Source organism: Nothoprocta perdicaria, unplaced genomic scaffold (genome assembly GCF_003342845.1).
Source record: "Nothoprocta perdicaria isolate Ctin4 unplaced genomic scaffold, notPer1 scaffold_3, whole genome shotgun sequence".
In the NCBI taxonomy this organism is placed as follows: Eukaryota; Metazoa; Chordata; class Aves; order Tinamiformes; family Tinamidae; genus Nothoprocta; species Nothoprocta perdicaria.
In genome coordinates this window covers 10,741,089-10,768,130 of record NW_020455532.1, presented here as the reverse complement: position 1 = coordinate 10,768,130, position 27,042 = coordinate 10,741,089, and the positions used below count along the sequence as shown (strand labels likewise).

Sequence of the window (27,042 nt, the reverse complement as noted above, 5' to 3'; positions counted from 1 at the left end):
AATGGGGAATTATCCCCACAACAAGAAGAGTATGAGGTAAAGGCTAGGCAGGAAAGCTTAGCCTTTATCGGAGCTCTTGCACTTTGTGAAACAGGGTGCATATGTTGGAGAAGCAGGTGATCAAAGCAGTCCAGGAAGACTCTGAGAATGTCTTAAAAAATAATAGCTTTTCTATGTATGGAAAGAATGTATTTATCTGAGTTATTGCTTAAAGTGGAATATTGAAAAAATGAAGTTGCTCTTGGGACATTGTGGGGACAGGGAGATGGGCAGCAGTAACTCCTTGCTTCTGGATAGGCTGGAAGGAGTTATATGTATATAAAAAGGACATACGCTCTACTATCAGTAAAGGGAGGCATTAGTGAGGCAATAAAACTGAGACCAACCTTTTCTTCTGATAGAAGGTGGGTGCCCAATGCTCTTAAAATATCAGCAGCAAGTCTGTGCATTGTGTGGAAAGGCTGCCAGTGTTCGTCCAGATAGCTGCTGGGTTGTTGCTGTTGAGAACTTGTGTTTTTTTGGAATTAATTGTAAAATCTGTTTTGCAATGATATGGGTATGGAATATGCTAGTTTTAGGGCATTGTGAGAATTTCGCTCGGAATTAAACAGGAGAGGAACGTGACCTGGCCATTGGCAGGTTTGGAAAGAGCAGGCACTGCTTGTGTGTCTTTGGAACATCTGTCTAGGAAAAAAGGGACAGTGAAATTTGTTCCTCCTCCTGAAGAAGACTTCCTCTGAGTGCTGGGTGTTGTTATTTAGGTGAGCAAACCTGAACAGAGAATGAAGCAGTGGAGCAACAGAGAATGAATAAAACTCCCAAACAAAATGCCTGTTATTTTGCTTTTAACAAAGTAAATAAAGCTGTAATTCATTCCAAGCAGTATTTATTATAATTGCCAGAGTGAAGGGTCACAGTAAGAATCTGTGGATGGTCTCAAGAAACAGTGTCTGGAAAAGCAAACTTCAAGTTTCTCTTGCCAGACTGGGAGGAGTGTTCAGGTTAGATGCAATTTTACTTATACATGATAATTCTGGAAAACTTTCTGGGAAATTTGCTAATCATTTTAGCAATTAAAAAAATGAGAAGGTTTAAAATATTCTATTAAAACTGACAGCGAGCTGTCTATATGACTGAGTCTATATAGCTGTCCTGTGACTGAGCAAAGTTTTCAGATAAGTTAGTGGGATGACTTTGAAGGCTGCAGTCACTGCATCTGCTGGGTGCATCTTGCTGCATTAGCAAATGTTCAAAGCATCCCGCATAAGGACCACTTCAGTGCTAAGCAACTCATAAATTGGTGGTATTTGTGAGGATTATTTGCTTGCATGTCTAGCAGCTGGAGCCTCCCTGGATGAGAGTTATCAGAAGAGTCACTGACCACTTCCTTGTTAACAGCAAGTGCACCAGGTACCCAAAGAGATAAAATCAAAATTAATTAAAAAACATGAGTTAATTTTTGTTGTTATTTTCCTTTTTTTTTTTTCCCTGCTTTTTTAAGCTTTCCACAGAAGTATTGATGAGCCATTGCAAGGCTACAAATTCTTCTAACCCATCTTTTTGCAGCAAGGAGCCGGTGCAAGCAGCAAGAGTGATACACTGCAGGCAGTTTGCTATCTTTTAATCGATCTCCCCAGTCTAACTAAACCAAAGCCAAGCCTTGCAAAGGCAGGTGAAGAGCGTATGGGAATGYTCTGCCAAAACGTGAAATGACTGCAGTGGTATCTTTCTTTGTCAGAGGGTTAAGTGGTGATGTGCAGATGGTTTGTCTGCCTCAGCTGGAGCAGTCCTCAGCTTAAAGCCTTTGTTAACAGTTTAAGAAACAGAGCAAAGTGCATGTGGATGCCTTGCAACCTTCTGCAGCTCGAAAAAATAGGCTAGAAATAACAAAAATCACTGTTACATATCTTAGAGGTCCCAAACTTAGCAATCTTCCTTCCTTGCAGAAGGATTCACATTTCGTAGAACAGGGAAGACTATGAAGAGTTGTCTGGAACAAAGCAAATTGCAGGAGATGTAAAGACAGCAGCTCAGTATATAAGTCTTGATTTTCTTGTTGGATGTTAGGAGGAAATTTGCCATTAGGAATTAGTATTAGACGACTCCTTATCCATATCCCGATATGACCCCAAAATTGCTGTAACAAATGGCTAAAAAAAGGTGACATTGTTAGAAGTTTTGAGATCTTGTTTATTGAAACTGATTCTTGCATCCTGAAACACATTTTCCAAAAGGGATCTGACACTGTTGTGAGCTGCTGATGTGAGCTGCTGATGCTGTTACACAATCACCTTTTTGAGCATACAATTTGTAATTTGGTAGCAGAAAGAGAAAACAAATGCTCTCTAAAGTAAAAGAATCTCTAAAGTAAAAGAATTCTCTATAGTAAAAGAAAAAAAAATCCTATAGGTTGGATATTTTATATGATATCTCCTTTTCCCAAGGTATGACACCATTGTGAAAAACTACAGATAGGACAAGAGGAGATGGCCTCAAGTTGCAGCAGGGGAGGTTCAAGTTAGACATCAGGAAGAACTTCTACATAGAAAGAGTGGATAAGCATTGGAACAGGCTGCCCAGGGAAGCGGTGGAGTCATCATCCCTGGCAGTGTTCAGGAAACACGTACACGAGGCACTTAGGGACATGATTTAGCAGCCGTGGTGGTGATGAGGAGGACTCGATGATCTTGAAGGTCTTTCCTAACCATAATATTTCTGTGGTTCTGTGTTCGCAATCTGTTTGGACTTTCACAAAGTCATATTTTGACTAACTCCACTGAATCAACAGAGAAAGTGTTCAGTATCTTGCCCATGTAGCACCACTGAGTTTTAACTGAGTCTGGACTGCTCCAGGAGCAGCCATGCCCTGGCAGTGTTCCCTCCAGGAACTGGCTGTGATTCCCTGCAAGTGTTTTTATTACTTTTTCTTTTTCTTTTGTCATTGGAAGCTTCCTTGATGTCAATGCCTCATGAAGTTCTAACCTTATCTTCCTCTCTGTCTCCTCTTCCTCCTAGTGTCTATCAACTCGTGGTCAAGGAAGAGAAGCCACAGAAAGCCCGGAGAGCTGCGGACATCGTTGAGTGCTTCTCCGTGCCCGTGAGCTACAAGAACGCCTCCAGTCTGGACTCCCCCCACTACTTTGCAGCCGAACTGAAGCCCATCAACCTGCCCGTCACGCAGCCCTTCACGGTGGGCGACAACAAAACCTATAACGGCTACTGGAACGCTCCCCTCTCGCCCCTGAAGAGCTACAGCATATACTTCCAAGCTCTTAGCAAAGCCAATGGAGTAAGTGCAGAGATCTGAGTTGGATCTGTCCATATGACCCTGCTCTGTTTGTCCTTCCCACCCGTCTCTTCCCTTCTCCATGAGATGCCGGGTTATCTCTTCCTCACCATTATCTTCTTGCAGAAATTTGGTGAAAATTTAAACTTGTCGCTGTTTGTCCTTCACTCATATCTCTTCCTGGTGCTTGGATGCAATGAGAAACCCATAGAGGGGCTAGATGATGTAAAGGCACATGTTGGGTTACTGACCCATGGTTTACAAAGTGTATTGCTATCAATTTGCCTTTTTATTTTGCTTTTTTCCCTTTGCGGTTGCATTAAAATCCATGTAGGGACTATGGTTCTTGTAGGACAGAGCTGTTACGCCTTGGCATTCATCAGTTCCAGTGCTTGTTGTTTTGGAGGAGACATTATGAGAACTGCCCAGATGCTATGATAGTGCTTTACCTTATTGACTTGCATTTAATCACATCATAATTTAGCAATTATGGCTGGGATTTGGGGTTTGAACACTGCCTGAGTCAGGCAGTGGAGGGGACAATGTGCATTTCTGTCTTGTCTCCTTTTGGAGATCCTGGCCTATATTTTTATAAATATTTTCTCTGTGCTACTAGGTTTAAAATGGAGACAGGCAATTTAGTCTTCCCCGTTCTCAGACTCAGATGGATTACATGTCATCCTTGACTCCCATAGGAAAAGAGAAATTGTTTGTGACATTCTTTTAACTTGGCTTTTCCAGTCTTGTTCAGCTAACAGTGAAGAGGGGAGATCCAGCCTAAGCAGTGATTTACCTTATTCCCTTCCTAACCTTTGACTCCCCTAATGATTTTTCATTATCATAGATGACATGATCTGATTTGGCATTCAGGCCTCATGAGCAACCTTACAGCACTAACGTGCAGTCAAGAAGCTGAGCGGTTGTGGCAGTTCTTGGCACCTTTGTCGGTGCTCTCATGACTCCAACTTTTACTTGGTAAAATTCTTCAGGACAATTTTGTTCTGCAAGAGCCAATTTAGAAGAAGCAGAGGTGAAAGGCATTGTAAGCTTTGGTCTCCACTTAGAACAGAGTCTTCTACACCCAAAAGACAGCGCACTACAGGGGACTGCACGTTGTTTAACAGGAGAGCAGTGCTAATGAATGTCCACCACGGATCTTCCTTGCTTAGGGCCTCCATTCATCACCGTTCTCCAGCAGAGTCTCTGCTGTGGGGCTGATGAAAACAGATCTCTTCATTACGGGGCTCTTTTTCACCTTGGTTCCCTTGCTAGTCAATACAGATTCCTTCCAGCGCTACTCAGTTAATTCAGTTTTAGATTTGCCTTTATAAAGGAAATGGTGAAATATGTGTGTATGTCTCTCTGAGTCTGGTTAGTTCCTCCTCATGTGCTAGTTAGTGGCTACTGAATGGATCCCCAGGGAAGGAAAGCTTTATTTGCTGAAGTATAATATAATGGGCTGTAAATGAGTAGAATAAATGGAATTGTAGGCTCCACCTGGCAGTCTGGATTAAGGCAGCATTACTGTGCAGCTCCTGCTTTTTTTCTGGACCTGGATGGTCACTCTGAAGCTGTTAAGTTCCATTGTGATCCGCATGTACAAGGTCACAGGGATGCACAAAGCTTTGCAAATTTGCTTTGCAAATACTTGAAAGAAATTAAGGCCAGTTAGTAATGGCCCACAAAGCTGTTAGACTGTGTGGTGGGAGAGGTCCGGGTCATTGCCAACGTCCCGAGTCCCTGCAGTGGCAGAGAGCTCATATAAATTCCCAAATTACCACTGGATTTGGCCTATGCTCCATCTGTTGCAGATAAAGGCAAACTGCAGACGACAAGTCCAGCAGTCCCTGCCAGTCTGAGCTGGAAAAATTGTGGGTTTCCATCATCTGGGCCATTCCATAATTTTCAATTACAGGCAGAAATACAGGATTTTTGTTTTTGATTACAGGATCTGGACTTGCAAGCATAAAGAATCCAAAGAGCCTGTGTGCAACAGTATGCAGCTTGTGAATGTAGGGAAAAGAAATACCAGATAAAACAAATTTCCCTTTTAGAGCGAGCAATTGCCTCATGTGTTAATAATTTGTATAGTTAGGGAATGTGCTTATGTTTCCTTAAAGTGCAATTTAGCTGATAGGTACAGGAACAAACAGAGAGAAAATATAATAGGGCACCATCTGCTGGGTGCAGGTCCAAGAGTGAAATTTGGCTCTTCAGCTGAATAAACGCGGTACTTTTTGTTTCACAATGAAATTCTTATGTCCCACATTTCAAACATTAGGGTCTGATTTGCATCCAGTCTTTTACAGCAGTAAATAACGAGTTTTGTTTTGTTCCCAGAATTATTTGCAGGTAGGATCTGTATGAGGAGCTCTGTGCAGACGCTTGGATGTGCATACGGAGCAGTTTTGCCTGCGTTCCTCACAGACCTGCAAACGCGGCCGCAACACGGTGGCATTTCTCATAGGGCACGTCTGCAGAAATTTTGCAACACTGACGTTTGGCAGGATTAAAATACAGCCTTGTGTTGCCCTGCATATTAAAACCTTCTTGATAGACTGTTGCCACTCATATTTTAATGAGGATATTCCGCAGTCCCATTAAGCACTGGGAGTTGTGGAATGCTGAAGCTTCTTTCCACACTTGCGATGGAACCTGCAAGGAGAAAGCTCCGTGCAATGAACCACAACGTCTTCTTTTGCAAATGCAGGACTCCAGAGGGGGATAATTTGAGGGAACACTCTGTGTTGGGTCAAAAAGCTTGATGAAGAGGAGGTGGATGGGGCTGTGGACCTTCTCTGTTCTTTCCGTGCCTCCGTACGTGGAGGGCTCTGCTCGCTTGGCGTTCTTGTCTGCTCCGCAGCCATTAGCCGTGATTGTTGCATTGAAGGGAACATAATTAACAGCTGGGTGCAGAACAAGCATGGCAAATTGCTGCAAAATCAGCTTGCGAGCCTCCCTGCCTTCTCGTGTGCGGCGCCGTGCACGAGCCTGAATAGAGCTGCTGCTCGCTGAAATTTCTTCTTTTCTTCGTCCCATCATGGGAAATGTGGTCAACGTGGCATAGCTTCCACAGACGGGACTATATAGCACATGTGCAGCAACGTTGTTTGGGGCTCTGTTGCACAAAAGCCTTCCAAATCGGGCGCGTTTCCCTCCTAGGGCTTGTTGAGAGGCAGATGCTGAGCTGAATGTGCCAAGAGTAGGGGGGGAATGTGTAAGAGGAAGAGAGGAATGTGTAAGAGGGGGGAGAAAATGAAAAAGGAGGAATAAAAAGCGAAGCAAGCAGAGGCTGCAGGTTTTGTGTCGGTGAGGAGCACAATTAGAGACTGTGGCTTTGTTAGAAAGAGGTGGGGCAAAAAGTAACACAAGAAGAACAGGCAAGGGGCTTCTCTAGGTGCTCTGGCAGAAGCTCCACGCGTGCTGCTGCTGCTGCTGCTGCTCACGTAGCTACCTGGATTTGCAGTTTCTCCTGGCACGATCAGCAACGTTGACTGTCTGACCCAGCAGGAGGTCCCCCTTGTCCGAAGCCTGAGCCCCTTTGCAGCCCTCATCCCTGCAGCGTCCTCCTGCTTCTGCCAGGTGAGACCAGTGCAAGACGGCAGCATCACGCTGCTCCTCAGCGCTCTTGCTGAGTATTAATCCGTCCTGGGTATTAATCCCAGTTAAATGTTGTGGGCTTTATTGCTCCACAGTTTCTTTCCCTGGATCGTCGCAGGTGACCGTCCCTGGTCAGCGATCCAGCAAACTCACTCAGCCAGGGAAGCTTCTTTAGTCGCTGTGAAACCTGCCTGAATTTGAAGCAGTGCAGAAACTAGAGCTTCCTAGAAATCCATCCTGCAGTTGTTGGGTTTTACTCCTCCGAGTTAAAACTGAGATCTGTAGCAGCACGGTTGCAATCCATAATTCTGGGCCGTTTTTCCTCTAAATGGGAAGCGAGGCTGGAGCCTTCGCAGTGCAGCTGGAGGCTGCGGGAGGCGCTGCCAGCTGCTCGGGCAGCCTGGTGCCCCAACAGGTGAGTGTTGCTTTCAGGCCCAGCGTGTCCAAAGAGCATCGCTGTCATCAATGAAAATATTATTTTGGAAGCAATGAGGGACTCTCCAGAGATTCTCACTGATTTCTTTCTCTAATGACTCAGACTACATGCACAACTGTGCAGTTCAGTAGTAGCAGGGGACTTGAGGCTGGGTTTCTACGTGTTCCTCACAATACAGAACATCCTTCCTTACACCTTGGGTGTATGGTTGGAGCTGGCAGCACCTAATGTGAGGTTCATACCTGTGGGAGCTGCTCCACAGAAAGCCAGTGGGTTACTTGAATCCAGCACAAGCCCCATTCTGGGAACTTGGGTAGTATCTAGGTACCTCCATAGCTTCTGCAAACCACTTTGGGAAGCTCTATATTCACCAGGTTTTCAGGCATTCAGATCCTCTGATGCTTATTCTTTTAAGATACGTGTTGGAGCTCCTGGGGCAGAAATATAGCAGCTGTGGAAACACTGAGTTCTTTGTAAGCCCCTGTGTTCACACAGGGCTGTGTTCACAGCTGTGTGGTGGTCCTGGGCCAAAATATGTGGGCTTAGGGGTTTTCATGTCGATTCTATTACTTGCTTAAATAATATCCTCTTATTTAACTTAAGATTCAAGGAGCTTGGGAATGCGAGTATTAAATGATTAAGCATATATCATTCAAGAAACTTCCTATTTTTGGTAACAAAAGTCCACAACACTAAACTAGGTAGCAAAAGTAGCTCTTGTTGGAAAGGCAGTGCAAGGGCTTGGCTTAATCCTCTAGGAGAACAAGCCGTTTTCTTAAACTGGCAATTGAAACTACAGGGGAGTCCGTGGATGCTGCCAAGTCCCACACAAGGCAGATTTTAAATACAGCAGACAGTTGTCTTCAGTGAGATAGCAAAGACGTGGCCTAGTGCTCCTCCAAATTTTGGCCAAATTTAAGAACAGAACAAAAATATCAATTTCTTGGACGGCTCGGCTGAGTGGGCTGTGGTCCGACTCCTGTAGGAAACACGTTGCCTGGAGGATGTTCATCTCTGGGACACGAGGTGCTAACAGTGATGTTGGAAACAGAGCTGGAGGTGGTAATTACATGTCTGCATCGCCCACGTGGCAGCAAAAGTGCAAATTGCTGCGTCCAGTTTGAGCTCCTTGAAGAAACTGCCTGATCCAGGACAGTCTGGAGAAGCTCACRCAGGGATAACGATGCTCGCCCTGGCAGAGGTGGAGGAAGGAAAAGACTGTGTGTGGAAACAGATGGATGGGAGCGCCCGCTTCGCTCATTGTGCRTAGTCTGGAAGCAGCAAGCTGTCATTGTAAAGGGGAAAAAAACATCATTTGCCCTTTTAGCTTGGGAAGATGCAGCTGTCACATAAACATATGTCCTGCTGCCTCTGTAGCCCCTTTCTGTGGGAAGTTGTTTCCATCCAAACTCTCTGCGATGCCGGCAGGACTTGTCACCACTGCAGTGCAAGGGGCTTTGAGGAACCTAAATGAATATAGGCAGGATCAACTCCTTGCTTGGTGAAGAACAACCTGTATTCTGAGGATGCTAAACCAACACAGTCAGGACTATAGAGAATTCAGAGGTCTGAGCTCCAGGAGGAGCCTGGCAGGGACAATCAGGGCACCAAAATGGGGGGGGGGGGGGGGGGGGTTGTTTATTGGTTTGTTTTGTTTTTCTAAGCTTTTTTTCTTAATCCCTTTATATCACTTTTTTTTTTCCTTGCAATTGCCTTAAGCCACCTGGATTATAATTGAGAATTAACTGTATTATTTATTCTTGTTTTATTATTGTCTGAACAGAAGCATCTTCTTTTACTGTGAACAAGYAAACACACCGCCTGAATCAAGACTAGTATTTTTCAAAAAGTAGGTGTGGTTGCTAGAAAATTTTTTCATTATTTTGAGGGGAAGAGAATATTTATTTATTCTGCTTGCTGGCAGAAGAGTTCAGGCAAACTCAAACAAAAATCCAATAAATATGAACACCCCCCCCCCCCTTTTATTTTTGAAACACAGAAGAGAGAAACACTGGGTTGATCAATGAGAGATGATCAATGGAGATCAAAGGAGTAATCACTCCAAATGGGGAATATGGACCAATCTCCCTTGGACATCCCCAGGAGCTGCATGTCTGGAGACCTTTCGAGTTGCTTTCAAGTTCTCCGTCTCAGAAGATGCCCTCCAAAACTCTGAAGTCCAGAAGACTTGCTCCTCAAGTGATGAATCGCTCTTCCTTTTGCCAGTATCCAGACATTTCCCTTTGCCAGGGACCRTATCTGTGCTAAATGCTGCAATTAGGAGATGCACATGCAGGCAGAGCGCGCCGTGTCCTGTCCTCTCAGATTACCCCGTGGCAGGGCAGTGTGCAGGAGGATGGACAAGCTCAAATGAGATCAGGTACAGCTTCGTTAGCAAGATTTCATTCTTGGTTTTCTCACCCATGGACCAGCTTCTCCTGCTTTCTCTTGTGCTCGGCAGCTAGTACAAAGCAAGAGCTACAAAAACAATAAAATTTTTCCATGACAAAATTCATGCAGGTGCCCGGCTACTTTGGGATGCAAAAATGCTGTCTTGGTATTCAGTTTATTTCTCATCACTGATTTTCTGGGTCACCTTTCCTTAGATTATAAACTACATCAGGATTGGCTGTTATTATTATTTCTATCACTGCATGCTGAGGCAGGGCTCTGAAAGTAAAGCTCTTCTCAGTTCATATATCATCACCAGCAATAAAGATCTGGGATTTCGGGACTGGCCGGCAATTGGAGCCGATTTTGCAGGAAGCAAAGCGGGGCACAGAGCCCCATTGAGCAGCTGGGACCTGTGGACTTGCTGGTGCTGACGTTGGTGCAAGTTGTGTGGGGGGGTCATTTTTGCAGGGAGAGAGGGGTCATTGATGAAAACCATTCAGTCCTGGGACAGACGGTCCTTTGGTCGCACGTTGAGGATGATACACCTGGATGATACACCTGRATGTCTACCAGGATGGACATGATGTGTCCAGTGACCCAGGACCTCCCTAAGAGCGTTCCGAGGGAAGCTGGAAGGGAAAGGTTCTCCATCTGGATACCCTTTCCTTTCAGGAATACCTATGGGGTTGCTTTATCCAACCAGCATGGCTGAGGTCTCCCCTGAGGAGCAGTGTAGAAGGATCACATGGAGTCACTGCTGTACATCCCAGAGCATGGATCCCATGGATCCTGCTACCCACACTTGCTCGTGTGAGGAGGAAGGCAAGTGTGACCATGTATTTTTGCTGGAGCCAAGCAGGGGCTGCCCCCAGGTGTGAGAGGCTTTTTCCAGGAGCACTTCCAGCCTTTTACAGCCTTCCTGCTGTCGCTGGAGGAGGGCTGAGCCGCTCAGAGGTGCATCTGCCAGGTTGTTGTTTCCAGCGCATCCATATTAATGCCGCATTGTTGCGTGCAGTAATTTATGCAGTATTCATTACACCTGAGACATGTACAAGAGCATGTAAAGACATAAAGTGCTAAGAAACCCCTGCAGCAGATKACTGACTGACAAAGTCACTTTTCTAACCGAAGCAACGCGTGAGGATTTGGCTGGCGACCGTGTATCAAGCAGAAGCAATCCGTGCCAGTAACGGCTGCAGAACGAGGGCTTTGGGATACCAGGAAGGATGGGTTTTCAATGGGGGTGGCCTGAGAAGGCTGCCGAAGTGGAGGTTGGTTAGTTAAGCYAAATACAACCTAGTCATTCGCATCCAGATTGCTGTTTATGCAGATCTGCAGACGTCGAGGTGGATGGAACAAAGGTGTTGGGTTTTCTCCAAGCTCCACGGTGAAGAGCCTGCAGCAGTTTGGGTGGCATCTGAACAGTGTGTTTGGCAGGGCTGGCAACACCACATGCTGCTTTGCTGCCCATACGTTTGGGATAGCTCAAGTACTCAAATGACTGYCCAGGTGTCTCTGTGCTGTGTGTTTAAATAAATACCCAATTTGCCAAATTTGTAGTAATGGTGCATGAAAATTAGATGTAGAGTTGCATGTACTTTTGACCCAAAGCTTCTCTGCTTATTACAGATCAGATCATTTAACTGGTAATTTCTATTAGTTCATCATCTCCTCGTGTGGGACCCATCACTCACACATCTAGTATGGAAAAATATATTGTCACTTTAACCTTGCAGCAGTTAGCAGCCTGCGGGTCCAGTAGTATGGAGAGTTTTATGGAAGTGTTGGCGGTATTTTCAGGAATGAAGAGCAAGAAAAAGGCTAATTAGCTTTAGTGCTTGCTTTTAAGGACTGTGTGTTTGTTGCAGGTGGGCAAATTACACACCTTGATGTTTTCCTCTACTTCTATATTTTTCAGGAAACAAAAATCAACTGTGTCCGGCTGGCGACCAAAGGTATGTGGGTCTCCTTTTCATGTAAAGCTCAAGACCAGTAATGTAAATGCTGCAGTGGTGACACAACTTGATTACAGTGACCATGCAGAGGACAAGCCTCCTTTTCAAGAGACAAGTCTCCTTAAAATAATAATAAATAAATAGAAGTTTGGGGKTTTTTTTAAGATTATAAAGGCAGAGGAGCATTTTCAAGAACCTCTTTGCTGTATATGTGGACTCTTCTATTTCTTGAGACAGGGTCTTCTCCTCTTTGGTTCCTCTTTTCCCTTATTCTGTCTTCAGCTGTCCTGTGCTGATGACTGTTGGCATTGGCAACAGTCCCAGCTATTGGCAGAAGGAGTTGGAAAATGCTTCCTAATAACTTCATCCTCTCTGCCATTGTAGGAAGGAGATAAGTAAGACATCTCCTGTAAGCCTGACTTGCAATGGATTTTGAAAACCCTAACCTTGAATCCAGCAGGGCGCAAGTCTTCTATCACATCATTTTCATGGTGTAATTCAACAGGCTAGTTGAATTATAAGATAAACAAGAAAAAATTTTGCATTTTCATTGGAGGAAGTCCAAGGTAGACCAAACGTGACCGCCTAGGTGGGCGATTTGACAATGTGGTGTCAAGATGCAGTGCTCCGATTCCAGGCTCTGCTTCACAAGGTGTAGCTCCTAAGGGACCAGAGATAACTGTCTGGGCTATTTTTTGGATTTCAGAGTTTGCTCTTAACAGCCCTCCCAAGGACTTCAGCATCGCCCCAGGGGCTGCTTTACCAGCAAAGGTGTCAGTAAAGCAATTTGCTGTGGCACCAACACAGGTACCTGCAAAGAGACTTCCTCAACACATACATGTTCTCCAAATGAGCTGTAAGGAAATGATAAGTAATTGCTGTGGGCCATGTTACAGGTGCCTTTCCAGTGTCAAAACTCATGGCTGCACCTTGTTTTCATCACAGCTGTATTGTAATGTGGAATATCTCCATTACTGCCTGTGGAGTCTTTCCAGGCCTGCGTAAAATGGGCAGGAACCCATAACCCTCCCTCGTTAAGAGGTACCACCCTGTTCTTTTCTGTTCTTTCACTCCTTTCTCTCTTTTGGCAACAAGAGAAGCTAATGACCTTGGGGTGTTTCTTCCTGGTTGCTTCTGYGCCTAGCGGGGAGTTGGGAGGCATCAGAGAGGCCCCAGCTAGCTGTTGTCAGATGCCAGGAGAGGTCTTCTTCTTGCCATGGGACATCCCTGGATGTGTTATGCACAATGCCATACATTAGGATGGCACTACATGGAATCACCACCTTTGTGACTAATTCCTGTTCAGACCTGATAGTGGGAGCTGCTGGTGCTGTAAGCAGTTGTGTCACCACTGACAGTCAAGGAGGAGGATTTCTGCCCTCTCTTTCCTTTCTGTCTGTAGCTATGGTGGTCCTCATTACCTCTTGTTGCTTTCCTCTTTAAAAAGAWAAACCTCATAAAATCTTCATTTAATTCATATCTTAAGGTTATTCTGTTTGTCTCGATCCCCTCTCCTTTCCCCCACAGTTTTCCAACCTATGAGTGATACGACCATTGCAGATATACCTTATATTGGCTTTCTGGTGGCCGAAAGAGTAGACTGGGATAGAACAAGACTAGGTGAAATGAGCCTCCCAGGGGACTACTAGAATGTGTCTGAGGTCTCTTCAGGAGACCAGAGAAATTGTATTCATGCATTTTTTGAATTCTGTAGGTTTTTTTTTTTCCATTTCGGTGGTTCCTATATTTGGAGTTGGTAGAAGGATGCTGTTATGCTAACAGAAAAGATAATTGCTCAGGGTGGTCAGATTAAAATATATATATATATATAGAGAGAGAGAGAGAGAGAGAGAAATCGTATTCTTGCATGATCTTCCAATTTGCACAGCCTGATTTGGGTAATTCATAAAAGATTCACATAAGTATTTAAACCTTCGGTGGCTTCTGCAAACTGATTTAATTATCATTGACCTGCAAAGTCACAAAGAAGAGTCAACAAGCTACCCTCATTCAGTCATTTCTGAATGAGTCCTTCTAAAAAAGTGCTCTCTTGGTAATAATAACCTAAAAGAAGGAACAAAAGACATGAGTAGAATGCGAAGATGCCTAGAGCTTTCAGATAATCTTACCGTAGCATTTTTCTTGTTTCACATAAATGGAAAAGGGCAAGAGATTATGGGAGATACAGCGTTTATTCTCACTGTCACAAGTGATATAATGGAGTATGGACCACATGGAGTGTGGACTTTTTTTTTTAGTGCTTTTTTCCTGTAAGTGCTTCTTTTTTTTCCTTTTTTTTTTTTTCTTTTTTTTTCCTCCCTTGCTCTGTAATTTGCAGTTTTGCATTTTTCAATGACCGGAAGCACTGGAAATATGTAGGGCTCCTTAACAGAAACACTGGAAATGTGCACAGCTGTGGTTAATTTTAAGCTGGTTTTGGCTCTTCAAAGATACTGTATTGGCTGCAGCTTCCAGGGAAGGTAGCAGCACTAGCAAATCTGTAGTCTTGATAATCATAGAATCACCGAATCATTCAGGTTGGAAGGGACCTATAGAGATCATAAGATACCGTTATCTTCCATTTCTAAAGAGTCTTTGGAAGCATGAGCAGCTGAGCAATAGCTAAGTAGGGTGGTTCTGTGTTTTGGAGCTTTTTTAGTTGATTCCTGCACGTCACAAGGCTGAACACTCTCCTTGCATTAACTGCTTATGAGTAGGAGGATGCAGCCCCACTCCATCCAAGCTCCCAGGGGGGTTCGTATCTGCCCCATCTCTACTGGGTAGCAAGAGACAGAGGCATTTCAGAAGCTGTAATTACCACGAGTCTAATCAAAGAACGATGGTTGAGATGTCCTAGCTGACTAACTGGGTCTGTACTCTCTTCTGTCCACTCCTTATATTGATCACATTTAATGGCATTGCCCTGTAGTTGCCTTTATTTACAACATTGTCCACCTGAGGCTAGAATGACCGTAATGTGTAATCTGCCTTGAACAAATTCATTAGAGCCACTGGCAAAGATAAGGCTTTGCTTGGAGTATGGGCAAGAGGCAAAGAATGAACTTATTGGMAGTCTAGGTAGTCTCAGCATTGACAGCCCTAAAACTCCCTTTGGAGTTTGTGCCGTGGAATGAGCATATTTTGGTTGGCAAATTGACACAAGGAATAAATGTGTGTTCCCAGTGCCAGGTGAAAGGTGCATTTCTGGCTATCGGCCTGATTTTTATGTTAGATATTTGGCACTCCCATAACTCTATAAGTTCTGATTTACACCAGTAAAGCAGAGATTACAGTTATGTGTAAGCAAGGCAGGCGTTCTCTTGAAGTGCTGGATTAACAAGGGCAGGAAACAGGAATGTGGGAGTAATTAAGTGATAAAATATGTCAGGCAGTGTGTTACTAGGGGATTGTAACACATCTTGGGGGCTGCTGCAAGGTACCAGTTGAGCAGCTGAGTGGCTTTAATGACTTGCAAGGTTGAGGCACTTCCATCCTCACTACTTGGGCAGCCTTCAAGGCAGTGCACTTTTTGCCTCAAAAAAAAAAACCCAAATTGAAGTAGATAACTCTTAAAAAATATTTTAGACATTAGAAAGAATGTTGGATACTTCCCAGTTTTCCCTTCTCCGCCTTTGTGTCACTGAGATCTCAATTTCAGCAGGACTAGACTGGTCAGGTTGAGCCCCTTCCCTTCCACCCAGGGCTGCTGCCCCCCGTGCCTTTCCTCCATGCTGCTCCTCTTCGGAGGAACTTGGTCCTTGKGGTCTCCAGAAAGGTCTTACAAGTCTTTGCACTTTGCTGGCTTAGATGTCAGGGTCGCTCCAGCGTTTCGGCACACCAGCTCGTGACAGCAGGAGCACATCCAAGCAGTTGGTGGGTCCCCAGCGGGGCGAGCGCGCCCGTGGAGCGCGTTTCTGTCCCCCCAGCATCTCCCCATGAGAGTTGGCTCGTGCCAACCAAGAGGTCCAGGGGCAGAGACTTGTCAGCTTTTGCTGTGGTGACATTTGACAACCCATCAGAAAGCTCTCTTCATTTGTCCGGTCTGTGCAGCCATTTCACATCTTGTCAGCATGTCTTAAGTCCACAAGCATTATTAACCTCTTGTATCTGTGTATGTATTTATTTTCCGAGTCACTGGTCTCAGGTTTCTTGCTGCTTCCAGCCATAAACACGTCCCCTCAGATGGACAGTTACTCCTTTTAAATTACTCATGTTTTTTTCATGGTATCAGTCACTTGGATGCCTATCATTATCATAAAATGCACTTTAAAATAAGTTTGTAATGAAACCCCAATTTACTAGCTCTCTGCCATACAATTTTCAGTCAATTAATTAATTTATTTATTAGTTTTACCATTTGGCTTCCTTAACGGCATTTATGTTAGTATGTCCAATTCTTTCTGATTTTACCGACTTGTTCTCCCTATCTTAAAGCAACATATTTATATTGATACTTCATTAGAGAAATTGAAACCTCTCACCAAACGAGAGCGATTACYTCTTGCATCCTTAGAGTGCATTAAATTAATTTCACAGTGCAATTGAAACCAAGGCAGAGGGCTCATTAATCGTTCCTTATCTCTTGATACTCATTTCTTCTTTCTTCTAAATGTGAGTTCTTGCAAATTAAAAAAGAAATGGAAGTTTATCATGATGAGGTACATTTTTATTTTTTTCCTTTTTGTTTTCTTGTGCATGCTGCCTGGGAACGGTGTTCCTTGTTCTTAGCAGTAATAGGCAGGCAACAGGTAACCACCCGCAACCCGCCCAGCCTCTTGAGCACAGGTGATTATCAGCTCAGGAAAGGGAAGATTCTTACAACTTGGGCAAGTCTGAGCTGCTTTATGACCTCTTGTTTCGTGGTTTGTCTGCATGGGAAGATAATTTTTAAATTAYTCTGAGTAGACTTTTGAAATTATTCTGATTATTCATGGCCCTTCTTTTGCACCRAGGGGAATGGATGGTAGAGCAGGTCACCAAACACTTGTTTCTTCACAGGAGCCTTGAAGGAGGACAGCATAGGGGTTCCTTGCTGGCCCTCTGCAGTGGCTCAAAATCTCCCTAAATAAGCATGGAAATATTTTTTTCATTTGATCATTTAAGAATCTGTTGCATTTTCTGGTTCTTACTTCATTTGGACATGTTGGTCCTGCTGTAGGAGCCACGATGACTGCAAAACRAAGGCTTGATTCTCCAAGGCCTCTGTTTCCATGTTCCCATGGGCATCAGGAGCACTGCAGAATCAACCCCTCAGGAACATGGTATTAAACTCATTCACAGATGATAAATGGAGAAGCTCCAAACATTATAAGCATCAGAACATATCAGGTCTGTGTGTCACAAGGGTGTTGCAATATGTGACACTGTAGTCTGTGTGTCTCGGTGCTCCAGAAAATTTCAAAATAAAAAAGCAATGCTACCAGCTCGGCTTGATCTTGGTAAGCACAGGATTGGGACATGACAGAGTTATGCATCATATCATAAAATAGGAGGGGGAAAGGCAAGCTGRTTTTTCACTTTTGAGATGGAATGAATTTTTGTAGAAATGTCCCTTTTCCAGGATTGTGTGGTTGTTCTTGGATAGATGAGACTTGCTACACATCAATTTTTTTAACTACRCATAAAGGCAGCCTGGAGAAACTGGAACAAAAAACAACTGGGATTGCTGTGGAGTTCAAATGCTTGTAAAATTGAGAGAAATGGGGCTGTGACTCCAGTGTCCATCAGAAACGAGGAAAGTTGTCACCGAGCAAAGGGGCCTGCCTGGAACATGAGCAAAGAGCAAGCTGTAGACCTCCAAAGTGAGCCCAGGTCCAAAAAGTGGCTAATGAAATCATCACGTCCCCATTCCCCCTTGCAAATCAACAGAAACAGTGTAAACAAATTGAAAATCAGGAGGAAAATCACCTACTACTCACATGGTTTTGCTGCCCATGAAAAATGTTCCTTTAATAGATCCTGTTCCCTCAAATTCATTTAAGAAAGCTCCATTGTCTTCTGAAATAYATTCTGTTTTTGTAGAAAGATAATGTATTTTTTAAACAGATTTTTCCCACTTCAAATCTGTTTGTTACTGCATTTTGTCTTTTGATACACTAGAATTTTATCCCTTTGACAGGTTTATTCTGTTTTGTGCTATTTATTTCAGAACACTTCATTGTGTTTTTTTTAAGTTGGGTGCATGAAAATGTATTTTTTTTTTTCCTTGAACAAGTCTCTGCCTTCTGAAAGTTATTTTTGAGCACAGGCTCATGTATCACCATAATTAAATGTTAATAGSAGGTACACTTATGTTGCACATACTGAAAAATATTCCCCACTGGGAAGACAAATCAAACTTCCTGGCATTTGAATGCCCATCTAACTCATTGAGCATCCTCATTTTCATCAAATTTAGTATCCAGASTTGTGTAGGGGCGTTTAAAATGTCTATTCTGGGGGCTTCCTTAACTCAATGAGCTAATGAACCAACTTTGAATTATTGGCACAGAATTGGATGAGGCTACAAGTGGACTGAGTTTGCTGACCTCAGCCCCTTGTCATCTGCCTCTTCGATAGCCCTGCTATAGTCTAGGGCTCCCCAGTAGGTGTAACCAAGAGAGAAGGGAGAGATCAAGGATTTAAGGTGAGATTGAGATGAGGGGTTGATATTTTCACAGTCTGTTTGTTGCTGAACACCTCAGAGCAGCCACTACTGGGACGGTGACTTGAGAAATAGGTATTTTTAGAGCAGATTAGAATTAGTATTTTGGGATAAGCCAAGCTCTGTGAGTCAGAGGAGACAGGGATTTCCCCGGGATATTCTATATAGCTGATGTGAAAGGATGCTGCAGTCAGGTTATATAGAAACCCTTTATACCTCCATTTCCTTAAAAAACTTTATACCTCCATTTCCTTAAATAGATTTCTTAACAATCTTCTTCTTAACAAATACATTTGTTATCCCCCGTACAAAAGCAGGCAGGGTTGTTATTAATTAGGTTCTCAATTTCTTTGGGGACCTGGACATCCAAAAGCCGTATAGAAACGTTAGACTGTGTGACAAGAGGTAGGTGTGGGATAGGGCATCTCTTCATAACACTGTAGAGGAAAATAAGATTTCCTCCAAGACCCATGGGAAAATGTTGCTTCAGCTTGCCAGAAATTGGAGTGTTTTATGTGCACTATTTAATGCAGAGCACGTAGTGTCTGTGTGCATGGACTCACTAATGTATTGACCATAAGAGTTGCTTTTTATGGGTAGGTGATGGGTCCTCTGCTGTGTGCTGGTCTTTCAGCTTGAGTGTAAAGTCTTACACTGTTTTCTTGGGCCACCACAGCCTCATAACAGCTTTGAGCGTTTGGACTATAAAGGTGGCTGTAATTCAGAGGTGCTATAGCCACTTCTGGGCTTTGCTGACTGCTTTGGTAATTCTGCAGCTGGTTGTGGGGTTTTAATGATAACCACATTGAAAGCAAAGTTAATGCTTGAAGAGAGCAGGCCTTGTGTTAGTCGTGCCTAGTAATGTTCTGCCTTTATCATTGAATGAACTCAACTCCCTATTCCTATTTAAAGCCATACAAGAAACCTGTGAATTAGGCCTTGGGGTGATGGGAACTTAAATTTTCATCCAGTTTTACGATTTAAAGCGAGCCTCTGAGTAGCTCTGCACAAGTGGAGAGCTGCAGTGGAAATGTGCTGTCGCCTCGCGAGCCGTCCCATCGCTGTAGACATCACACCAGCTGCTCTTCATCTGAGCTCCTCTTTCAAGAAAACATAACAACCTTTCTCATTCCTGGGGACCACAAGTCTGCCTGTAGCACGAATTAAGGGTCTCTATTCTGAAGCCAGAGGAAGCAAAACAGAAAGAGAAAATAAAAGCCTTCTTGTGGTGGGTTTTTGACACAGATCTCCAGGCTCAAATATTTTCTTAGACCTTTTTTTTTTTTTTTTTTTAATTCTCATCGAGTTCAGTAACACTAATCTTGATTCCTTGCTGTGTGTTTACCCTCATCCTCCTTACAGATTCAACCTGGCTGCCTGCTAATCCCTCGTATAAATTCTAGCCTCCTGATCCCACCGAGGCTACTCAGTCTTGCTGCTTCCCTCCATCCAGAACATCCTTGGAAGCCTTTGGCTCTCATTGCTTCCTTTCCCATTACGCTTTTTTTTTGTGAAAAATAGGAATGTGGCACTGTAACCTTCAGCCTGCGAGGGGAGCCCTTTGCTCTTGGCAGGCTTTGGCAATGGAAAAATGAATATTGAGCCATTACGGGTTGGTGATAMTAATAATAATGTGTTTCCTCTTATTTTTAGGGAATTGCAAAAGGCAATGGCTAGAGTGGCAACTTCTTATTGGATCCATGCTTTCACTTTGTTCCTCAATCATATAAAGAAACACCAACCCAGTGCTAGGGTGCAAACCAGCCTGGCTCGAGCAAGTCCCAAAATCAAAGGGCTTTGCTGCCTACCAGGCTCACGATACCAAACTCTGCCATTCTGCTGGTGTCTTAATGTTATCGGGGTGTGCTAATGTTATCTGGGTGCGCGGAACCACCACGTACCCTTGTGTTTGAGTCTCGGAGATGATGTTGTCAGAGGTGCAGATACAATCAGGAGCTGAGCATGCAAGGGAAAATGTTTCTACCGTTAGAGAGGCTTTAATCATCTGCAGGCCACTGGTGTAGAAAGCAGCATAAAAAGGAAACAAAAAAAGGAAGAAAGAAAAGGAAACCGTGTTTACAAGTGATTTGAGAATAACTCTCTTTTGAAAGTAAGTCTCTAGGTCCATTAGGAAATTTTACATTCTGTGTGTTGCCTCGCTGGCGTGTGCTGCAAAGAAATTACTTGGATTAACTGAGTAGCTCATTTTAACTTATAAAGAATTTTTAACCCATTATTTTTCATTTGTTCTTCAGGGTTTAATACTGTTGTGAAGTCATTTTTTTTCTGGATAGATTTTGTTTCAAGAGCGATGTTCTACCTAAGCAGGTGGCCTTCTTAGATGCTGTAAATGTAAGACCAAGCCCTCTTTTCATCAGTTTTCTCCTGTTTCTGGGTCTTCCTGTCACTCAGCCATGGTTGAAACTCCCATCACATATTTGTTTCTTTGACTTTGACCCTGTAATTTGCTTTCTCATGGTGGTTTTGCCCCTGGTTTCTAGCCCAACCATCCCTATAATCATTTTTGTTTTCTCCTCCTCTGTGTGGGATCCAACCATTCCTCTCAGATGTTCCTCTCACACTGCTGACAACTATGGTACCACTTCCACCACAGGACTAACCATCGTTTTTCTTTATACCTCTCTACTTGGAAATCTCTTACTTAAAATTAATAATTGCTTACTTAAATTTAATAATTTAATTAAACCACACTCTGTCACTTGATGTAATTGCCCCAAGGTGCCAGYTGGGGAACATCAGTGCTCAGCTCTGCTCCCGAGAAGCTGCAGAGCCAACTCCCTAGTTCTGTCCAGCTCTGTAAAGCAAAGAGCTTAATTCATTACTTACCTTGCACGAGCATTAAGATAATTTAAAGAACATATGAATCACTCTGGATACTTGTAGCACCACATATGAGCTTTTGCTGGCAAGTGGATTGTCTCTGAGTTAATTTTGACATTTTGAGAGAGGCATATTCTCCAGTAAGAGCCAGTAAATCTTGTAGTTTGGCTGCTAAGAGCACTTAAATGGGCTAGCTCTTCCTCCTTGTGGATAGAAACATGCTAAGATRCAAGAATCCTGGAAGATTTAACTCTGGAATGCAGAAGGCAGCGCTATGTAGTGAAATTCATTTCGGATTTCAAAATTCCTGTTGTTCACAAGGGGGTTACTAACTTTGGGCCATTGCTCTGCCAGCGTTGACCATGATCTAAAGCAAGGAGGAATTTAAAGGCTTGCAAGCCCCAAGGAGCTGTAGAAAACAAGCTTTCTGGCACAACCCAAACCCCATTTTTCCACTAGTTGAATGTTACTGCAATAGCTTGGTACTCTCAATGACRGGCTCAGGAACAGGACAGCTGCATTACTAAAACAAACACTGTTTTATGATTCCCTAAATCTGACTATTTTTCAAGCTGATGTGCTTAGCAGCTTTGCAGAGGAACCCGCTTCCCCCGGCTTTGTGCTTTTTGCATTCCTGTGATGTGCCGAGACTTGCATATCCCATGAATGTGCCACTTGCACTGGGCTCTGCACAGCAGGAAAATGTCAGATGTCGGTATTTGGGGATCTTGAAAGGGCTGGAAAAAAAGGCAAGAAAGGGGTCTGTGGGTGAGGATTAAAATCTTCAAATACCTGTGGTTATAAGATAGGGCTCAGTGAATGACAGTGCCTGGGAAAGTCAATTCCGGTCAAGCTTCTGGGACTGTGCAGTCCCAGTACATAAATATATATATATATATATATAGCTTTGAAAGAAGTAGCTTGATCTAGTGGATAACGCGCAGGCAGGGGRACGAGGGACCTGGATTCTTCATTCCTCTGGCCGTGGCTTTTCTGTCGCTTGCCTACCTTATTAAAAAAGTAAGCCTAGGGCAGCAGATTGTCCCACTTGGTGCTAGTACAACGTAATGGGGTCCTGACCTTAACGGGGGCCTCTGGGTGCCTCTGAAATGCACACAGTAATAGCAGCGGTGACCTGTCCCATATCCTATTATTCCAAGAAGCAGCTTCAGGAACAAGAAACAATTTCTACCCAGAAATGTGGTGGAAATGATCACTAGAAACTGGGGTGATAGTTTATTTTCCTTCCCTTTTGATCTCTGCAGTACAGAAACGTTGCTTTTCAGAAAGCAAAGTTTGGCTTCTCAAGTCCAATAGTGCTCCCCAAGCTATTTAAGGAGATTTGTGTGTAATACCCATCCTAGCCATTTTTATGGACTTTTTGCCCATTAAATTTTAGATCTTTTATGCATGTAATGAGAGAATCAAAATATCATTCGAAACAAGTTGTTAAGGCGAGGACATATGTAAAATGGCAGCAAAAAGGAAGAGTGGAGAGCAGCAGAAGTCATCTTCTGCAACTGCAGCATGGGCATCCCACTTCTAGGATGGAAATGTTCCCTGGTACCAAAATGGTACCGACAGCTGGTGCTGTGCAGGTGGCAGAGCAGCAACYGTGGGAGATTTAACCCTCTACCAGGAAAATAATCCCACCGAACAGCAGGAAAGCAACGGGCTCCTTCAGAGGACTYTCTGATTGCAGAGCTTTAAGAATGCCGAGGCTCGGGAATTTACTGGCGCTGTCATATTATCAGTTCCTAGACACTATTAGCAGAGACAACTTACAAATGGTTGGGCTAGTAGCCTAAAGGAATTGTTGGCCTTTGCCAAGATAGAGAGAGAGTTATGTAGGAGCTGCAGTGAATCAGTCACTGCAGTGTGGAGGTGTCAGGATGGATGATCAGACTTTATTCTCTTTCTAGAAATGCAGTAGTGCAATGGGAAAGGAAAAAAAAATATAATAACACGTTGACCACTCGTTGCCTGGAGTGATAAGCAGCAGCCTCACAAAATTAAACTAATCAAGTGAATAGGAGGATGGTGCTGACAGCATATTCYGGCTTTGTTTAACATGGTTCACAATAGATAAAGACATTCAGATGGTACAAAAATGGGTGGAAAACCATTCTCTAATACGTAATATTTATGGTCATTGGAGAAACTGGGGCTCAGGTGGAGGGTAATTTGKAGTACATCTGATTTTCAGGTCAAAGAAGAATAATTTTATCTATCTGCATGATRAAATTTGTGGCTTTATTTTGTTGCATGGCAATATCAGAGCTAGTTGTCTGGATGAGATATAACTCACCTCTTGGGCAGATTTGCTCCAAGATTGTAAGAGATGTTGCCAAACACAGATGATAATATGCAGTTGATATGGAATCCTATTAATGCTTTTCAGCTGTGTGCACACAGAAGTTAACCAGGGAGCTCTAATGRCCTGGGAAAGCTGATGGACACGACACACAGCAGATTTGTAGAGTGGCCACGTGCTCTGCAAAGACAGTTTTTGCCTGGTTTAATACTGAGCTTGCTGTGGTAAACTAGATCACCAGCTCAGCTTTAGGGAAAATGAAACTGTATTTTGATCATGGAAAGTGGTTAGTTGTCTTGCATTTGTGTTTTATTGTTTTATATTTWCTCCCCATGATATAATGGAGAGGAGGATGTTCTACTTTGCTCAGGATCAAGCTGCGTCCTRCTGCAGTCCATTGGCTCAGGCTGATGCTGAGGACACATTAGGAAAGCCCTACATTCACTTTCTTGATTTAATCAGGGAAATCATTGGGAATCATCTCTGCAGACAGAGATTTTCTGAATCACATGCAGATTAGCAAGTGGAAAGTGGTCACAAGAATAACCCAGGGAGGCTTTCGGTTTTCTCACCAAAACCTTGGCTAGGTTTAATATCATGTCCCCAAACACTTCATGAGCAGAATTGATGCAGTTTTTCCTGCAGGTCAACAACACTGAGGGGTAGAAGAGCAGAGCATGACAGTTTTCTGATGTCAGCTCTCTGTTTTCACCACTGATTCCCTTTTCCTACCATGTTCAAACTGCAGAGGAAGATTTGCCTGAACTCAACAGTTAGGCTAAAGCCCAAGATCAGGCTGTGATCCCATGTAACATGAATCCCTGTAACTCCATCAAATTCAATAGCAGTGTTTTGCAGGAGTTAAGTTTACTAGGAATGTAATAAAAAATAGAGTCATTTAGTCTTGAGAATAGCCATGACTCAAATATTGTGGGCCTTTCTAAATCAAATTCAGCGCCTTAAGCTATATCTGGAAAACAAAAAAATCTGTACAGCAATAACAAAGTCAGCAGACCCATGGTTTATAATAAGCACTATGAGGGGGTCCCTGCAGCTGAGAGGAGGGCCACATTCAGCTGTTACTGGCGGGGTAACAAAACCTTGAGGTCAGATCACGACAAGTAAGTAAAAGAGGAAACGCTTTACAAAAAATTTTATTTTTAGGTGTGTAGGTTGGACTTTTTATAAATATACATATGTATAAATATATCAAGTGGTAGAAATCATCTTCTCTGGCCTAGACTGGAGAAGAACTCCTGCATGGAATACGTTASATGGTGCGGAGGATGCTCTGTGGGTTGGATTAACACTTGTAACACGTATAATTGTAATTGCATATTTACAAAAGCCAAGACTGTAGTATAGTGAGAAGTAGCAATGCATCCTGATTTTAAAAGGAAAAAAAGTGTTTTTGCAAAACCATAATGAGATGTATCCCTGCAAACTTTTGCATTCGCTATTTCAGTGAGTAAGGATTGTACCTTCACTTAAACTACTTGAGATGATAATTGTAACTGTTATTAATCCCCTTGCTTCTGGATGTGTTGAATGCATCAAAAGAATAAATATCTCAGTGCGATGTAATGTTATAAAATATTATTGTCATTGTGTTACACTGGGCTTTGTTTTGAAATACGTGGCAGTAGCCACAAAGCAAAGGATTAAGTTAAATGGACAGTTGGTCTGTTGCAATTAGATTGCAAGTTAYGCTGTCAGACTTTCAAATGAACGTTAAAACTGAGTCATTTCAGGATTTTTTTCCTACAAGTTCTCTTTTTTTCTCCTCCTTCCTCTTCCTTCCTCTTTCAAGGAGCTTCCACCCAGAATTCCAATGCAGTGGAGCCAGAAAAGCAAGTTGACAGCACAGTGAAAATGGCTGGAGTTATAGCTGGTCTTCTGATGTTTGTTATTATCCTCCTAGGAGCAATGCTCACCATCAAGAGAAGGTAAGTTTCTGCTTTGCTTCCATCTTAGACCTGGATGGAGTACAGAATAAATTTGGTAGAAATAAAATACTAAGAGGTCATAGTCACAGGTGACAGGTCTSTTTTCCCAGAAACTGTGAGAGCAGCACAGGACTCGTTGTTGCACCTGAGGGTTAATGATTTGGGCGAAGGAGCAGCAGGTGAAGGTGATTAGGGAGATAAAAAGAGAAAAGGAGGCAGTGGCAGTCAGCGTGTTAGCACAGGAGAAGGCTCAAATGCCGCTGCAAGTTCATGGGGATCAGAGCTTGCAACTAACAGAGCAAAAATAGTGTCTTCTGAAGCGATAGAAAGGGAGGGGATGAAGCATGAAGAGTTTTGAAAACAAAGGTAAGAGCTCATGTTAAGAGACATAAGCAGGTGGAGATAGTGTAGAAATACAGTAAAAGATGGAGGGAGAGAGAATAATGTGGTCAAAACTGAGCAGTATTCAGATTAGAAGCCAGCAGGATAAGTTGGTTTCCTTCAAGGAAGGGAAGTATAGATGAAAGAAGATAGAGCTGAAAACTGGACGTCAGTTTGAGCACATTATAAAGTGAGTAAAACCAGAGAAGTAGGAAACCAGAGATGAGATCAAGAGGGTGAGTGGGATAGTGGAATGACTTAAAGGTACTGGAGAAGGGAGGAAGACCATGGAGGGGACAGAAAATGAAGGAAGAGCTACTGAGGTTGTCCAGTGTGGGCCCAGGACTATGGCAGTAAAGTTGCTAGTGGCATAGGAGCCTCTGAGGACTGAAATACAAGGCTCTGAAACAAGACTTTGTGGCACTGGGCCAGAATTTGACGGAATAGCTTCACAGTATGAAGCAGGTCCTTTTATTCTGCTGCAAAAACAAAACTAAAGAGTGAGAAATACCTCCAAGAAAGGTGGTGAGCTTTTATAAAGCAATCTGAGACCTTCCAATCATCATGCATATATGTGTGAGCGTATGTGAAAAATGGGCATAAAATGGAAATTGAGCAKCTTAGCAGTATGAAGTCTCTCTGTATTTTGTCCATTTCGTCAAGTTGTTTATTTTTTACTTAAAATTTGTTGGTTTTGTACATACAGTTTATATTTATTCTTTTGCATTCTGGCTCGAAGGAGTAATGCAGCTTTGCAGGGACTCTGCATTCCCCTGAAACTGCCTAATGACTACTTACAAAAGGCAATAGAGAGAGGGCTGAAGGAAATTTCGTTCTATTTTATTGTTTTGTTCTTTAATCAAAAGCTTCTGTTCATGCCTAGAGCAGGGTCTTGTTCCCAAGTGAGACTTGATGGCACATATTTTCACACAGCAATTGATTTGCAAGCAGTGTTCAGCGGGGTTGTTGCATCTTGCTGAGGGTTAGCAGCCTTTCTGAGAGTTAGTTTTAGTTTATTGGGGACCAGAACTTTATACAATCATGCACGAAAGAGAAATTTGTTCAAGTAGTTTATTTTGTGYTTTTTTTTTTTCTTTGAACTCTTTGCACTTGCACTTTGTGTAGACCATTGGTAGCTGCTGCTCTTTCAAGAGCTCCATGTTTGCTGGTTAATGCACTATGATTCAGAAACCTGCTTAGGCAAGAGATTTTCTTAATAAAAGGATATATTTTGAATTTATTTCTA

The 27,042-nt window shown here is 43.2% G+C and overlaps 1 protein-coding gene across 1 annotated transcript in view; it reads left to right on the top strand.

The window, feature by feature from the left end:
- The window catches only part of PTPRT (protein tyrosine phosphatase, receptor type T), a 288,987-nt gene that overhangs the window by 199,183 nt on the left and 62,762 nt on the right, over positions 1 to 27,042 (top strand). The window contains exons 12-14 of the mRNA XM_026042039.1: positions 3,016 to 3,289; positions 11,635 to 11,671; positions 25,280 to 25,414. Of these exons, the coding sequence (XP_025897824.1) occupies positions 3,016 to 3,289; positions 11,635 to 11,671; positions 25,280 to 25,414 (446 nt within the window). The remainder of the gene's footprint in view (positions 1 to 3,015; positions 3,290 to 11,634; positions 11,672 to 25,279; positions 25,415 to 27,042) is intronic.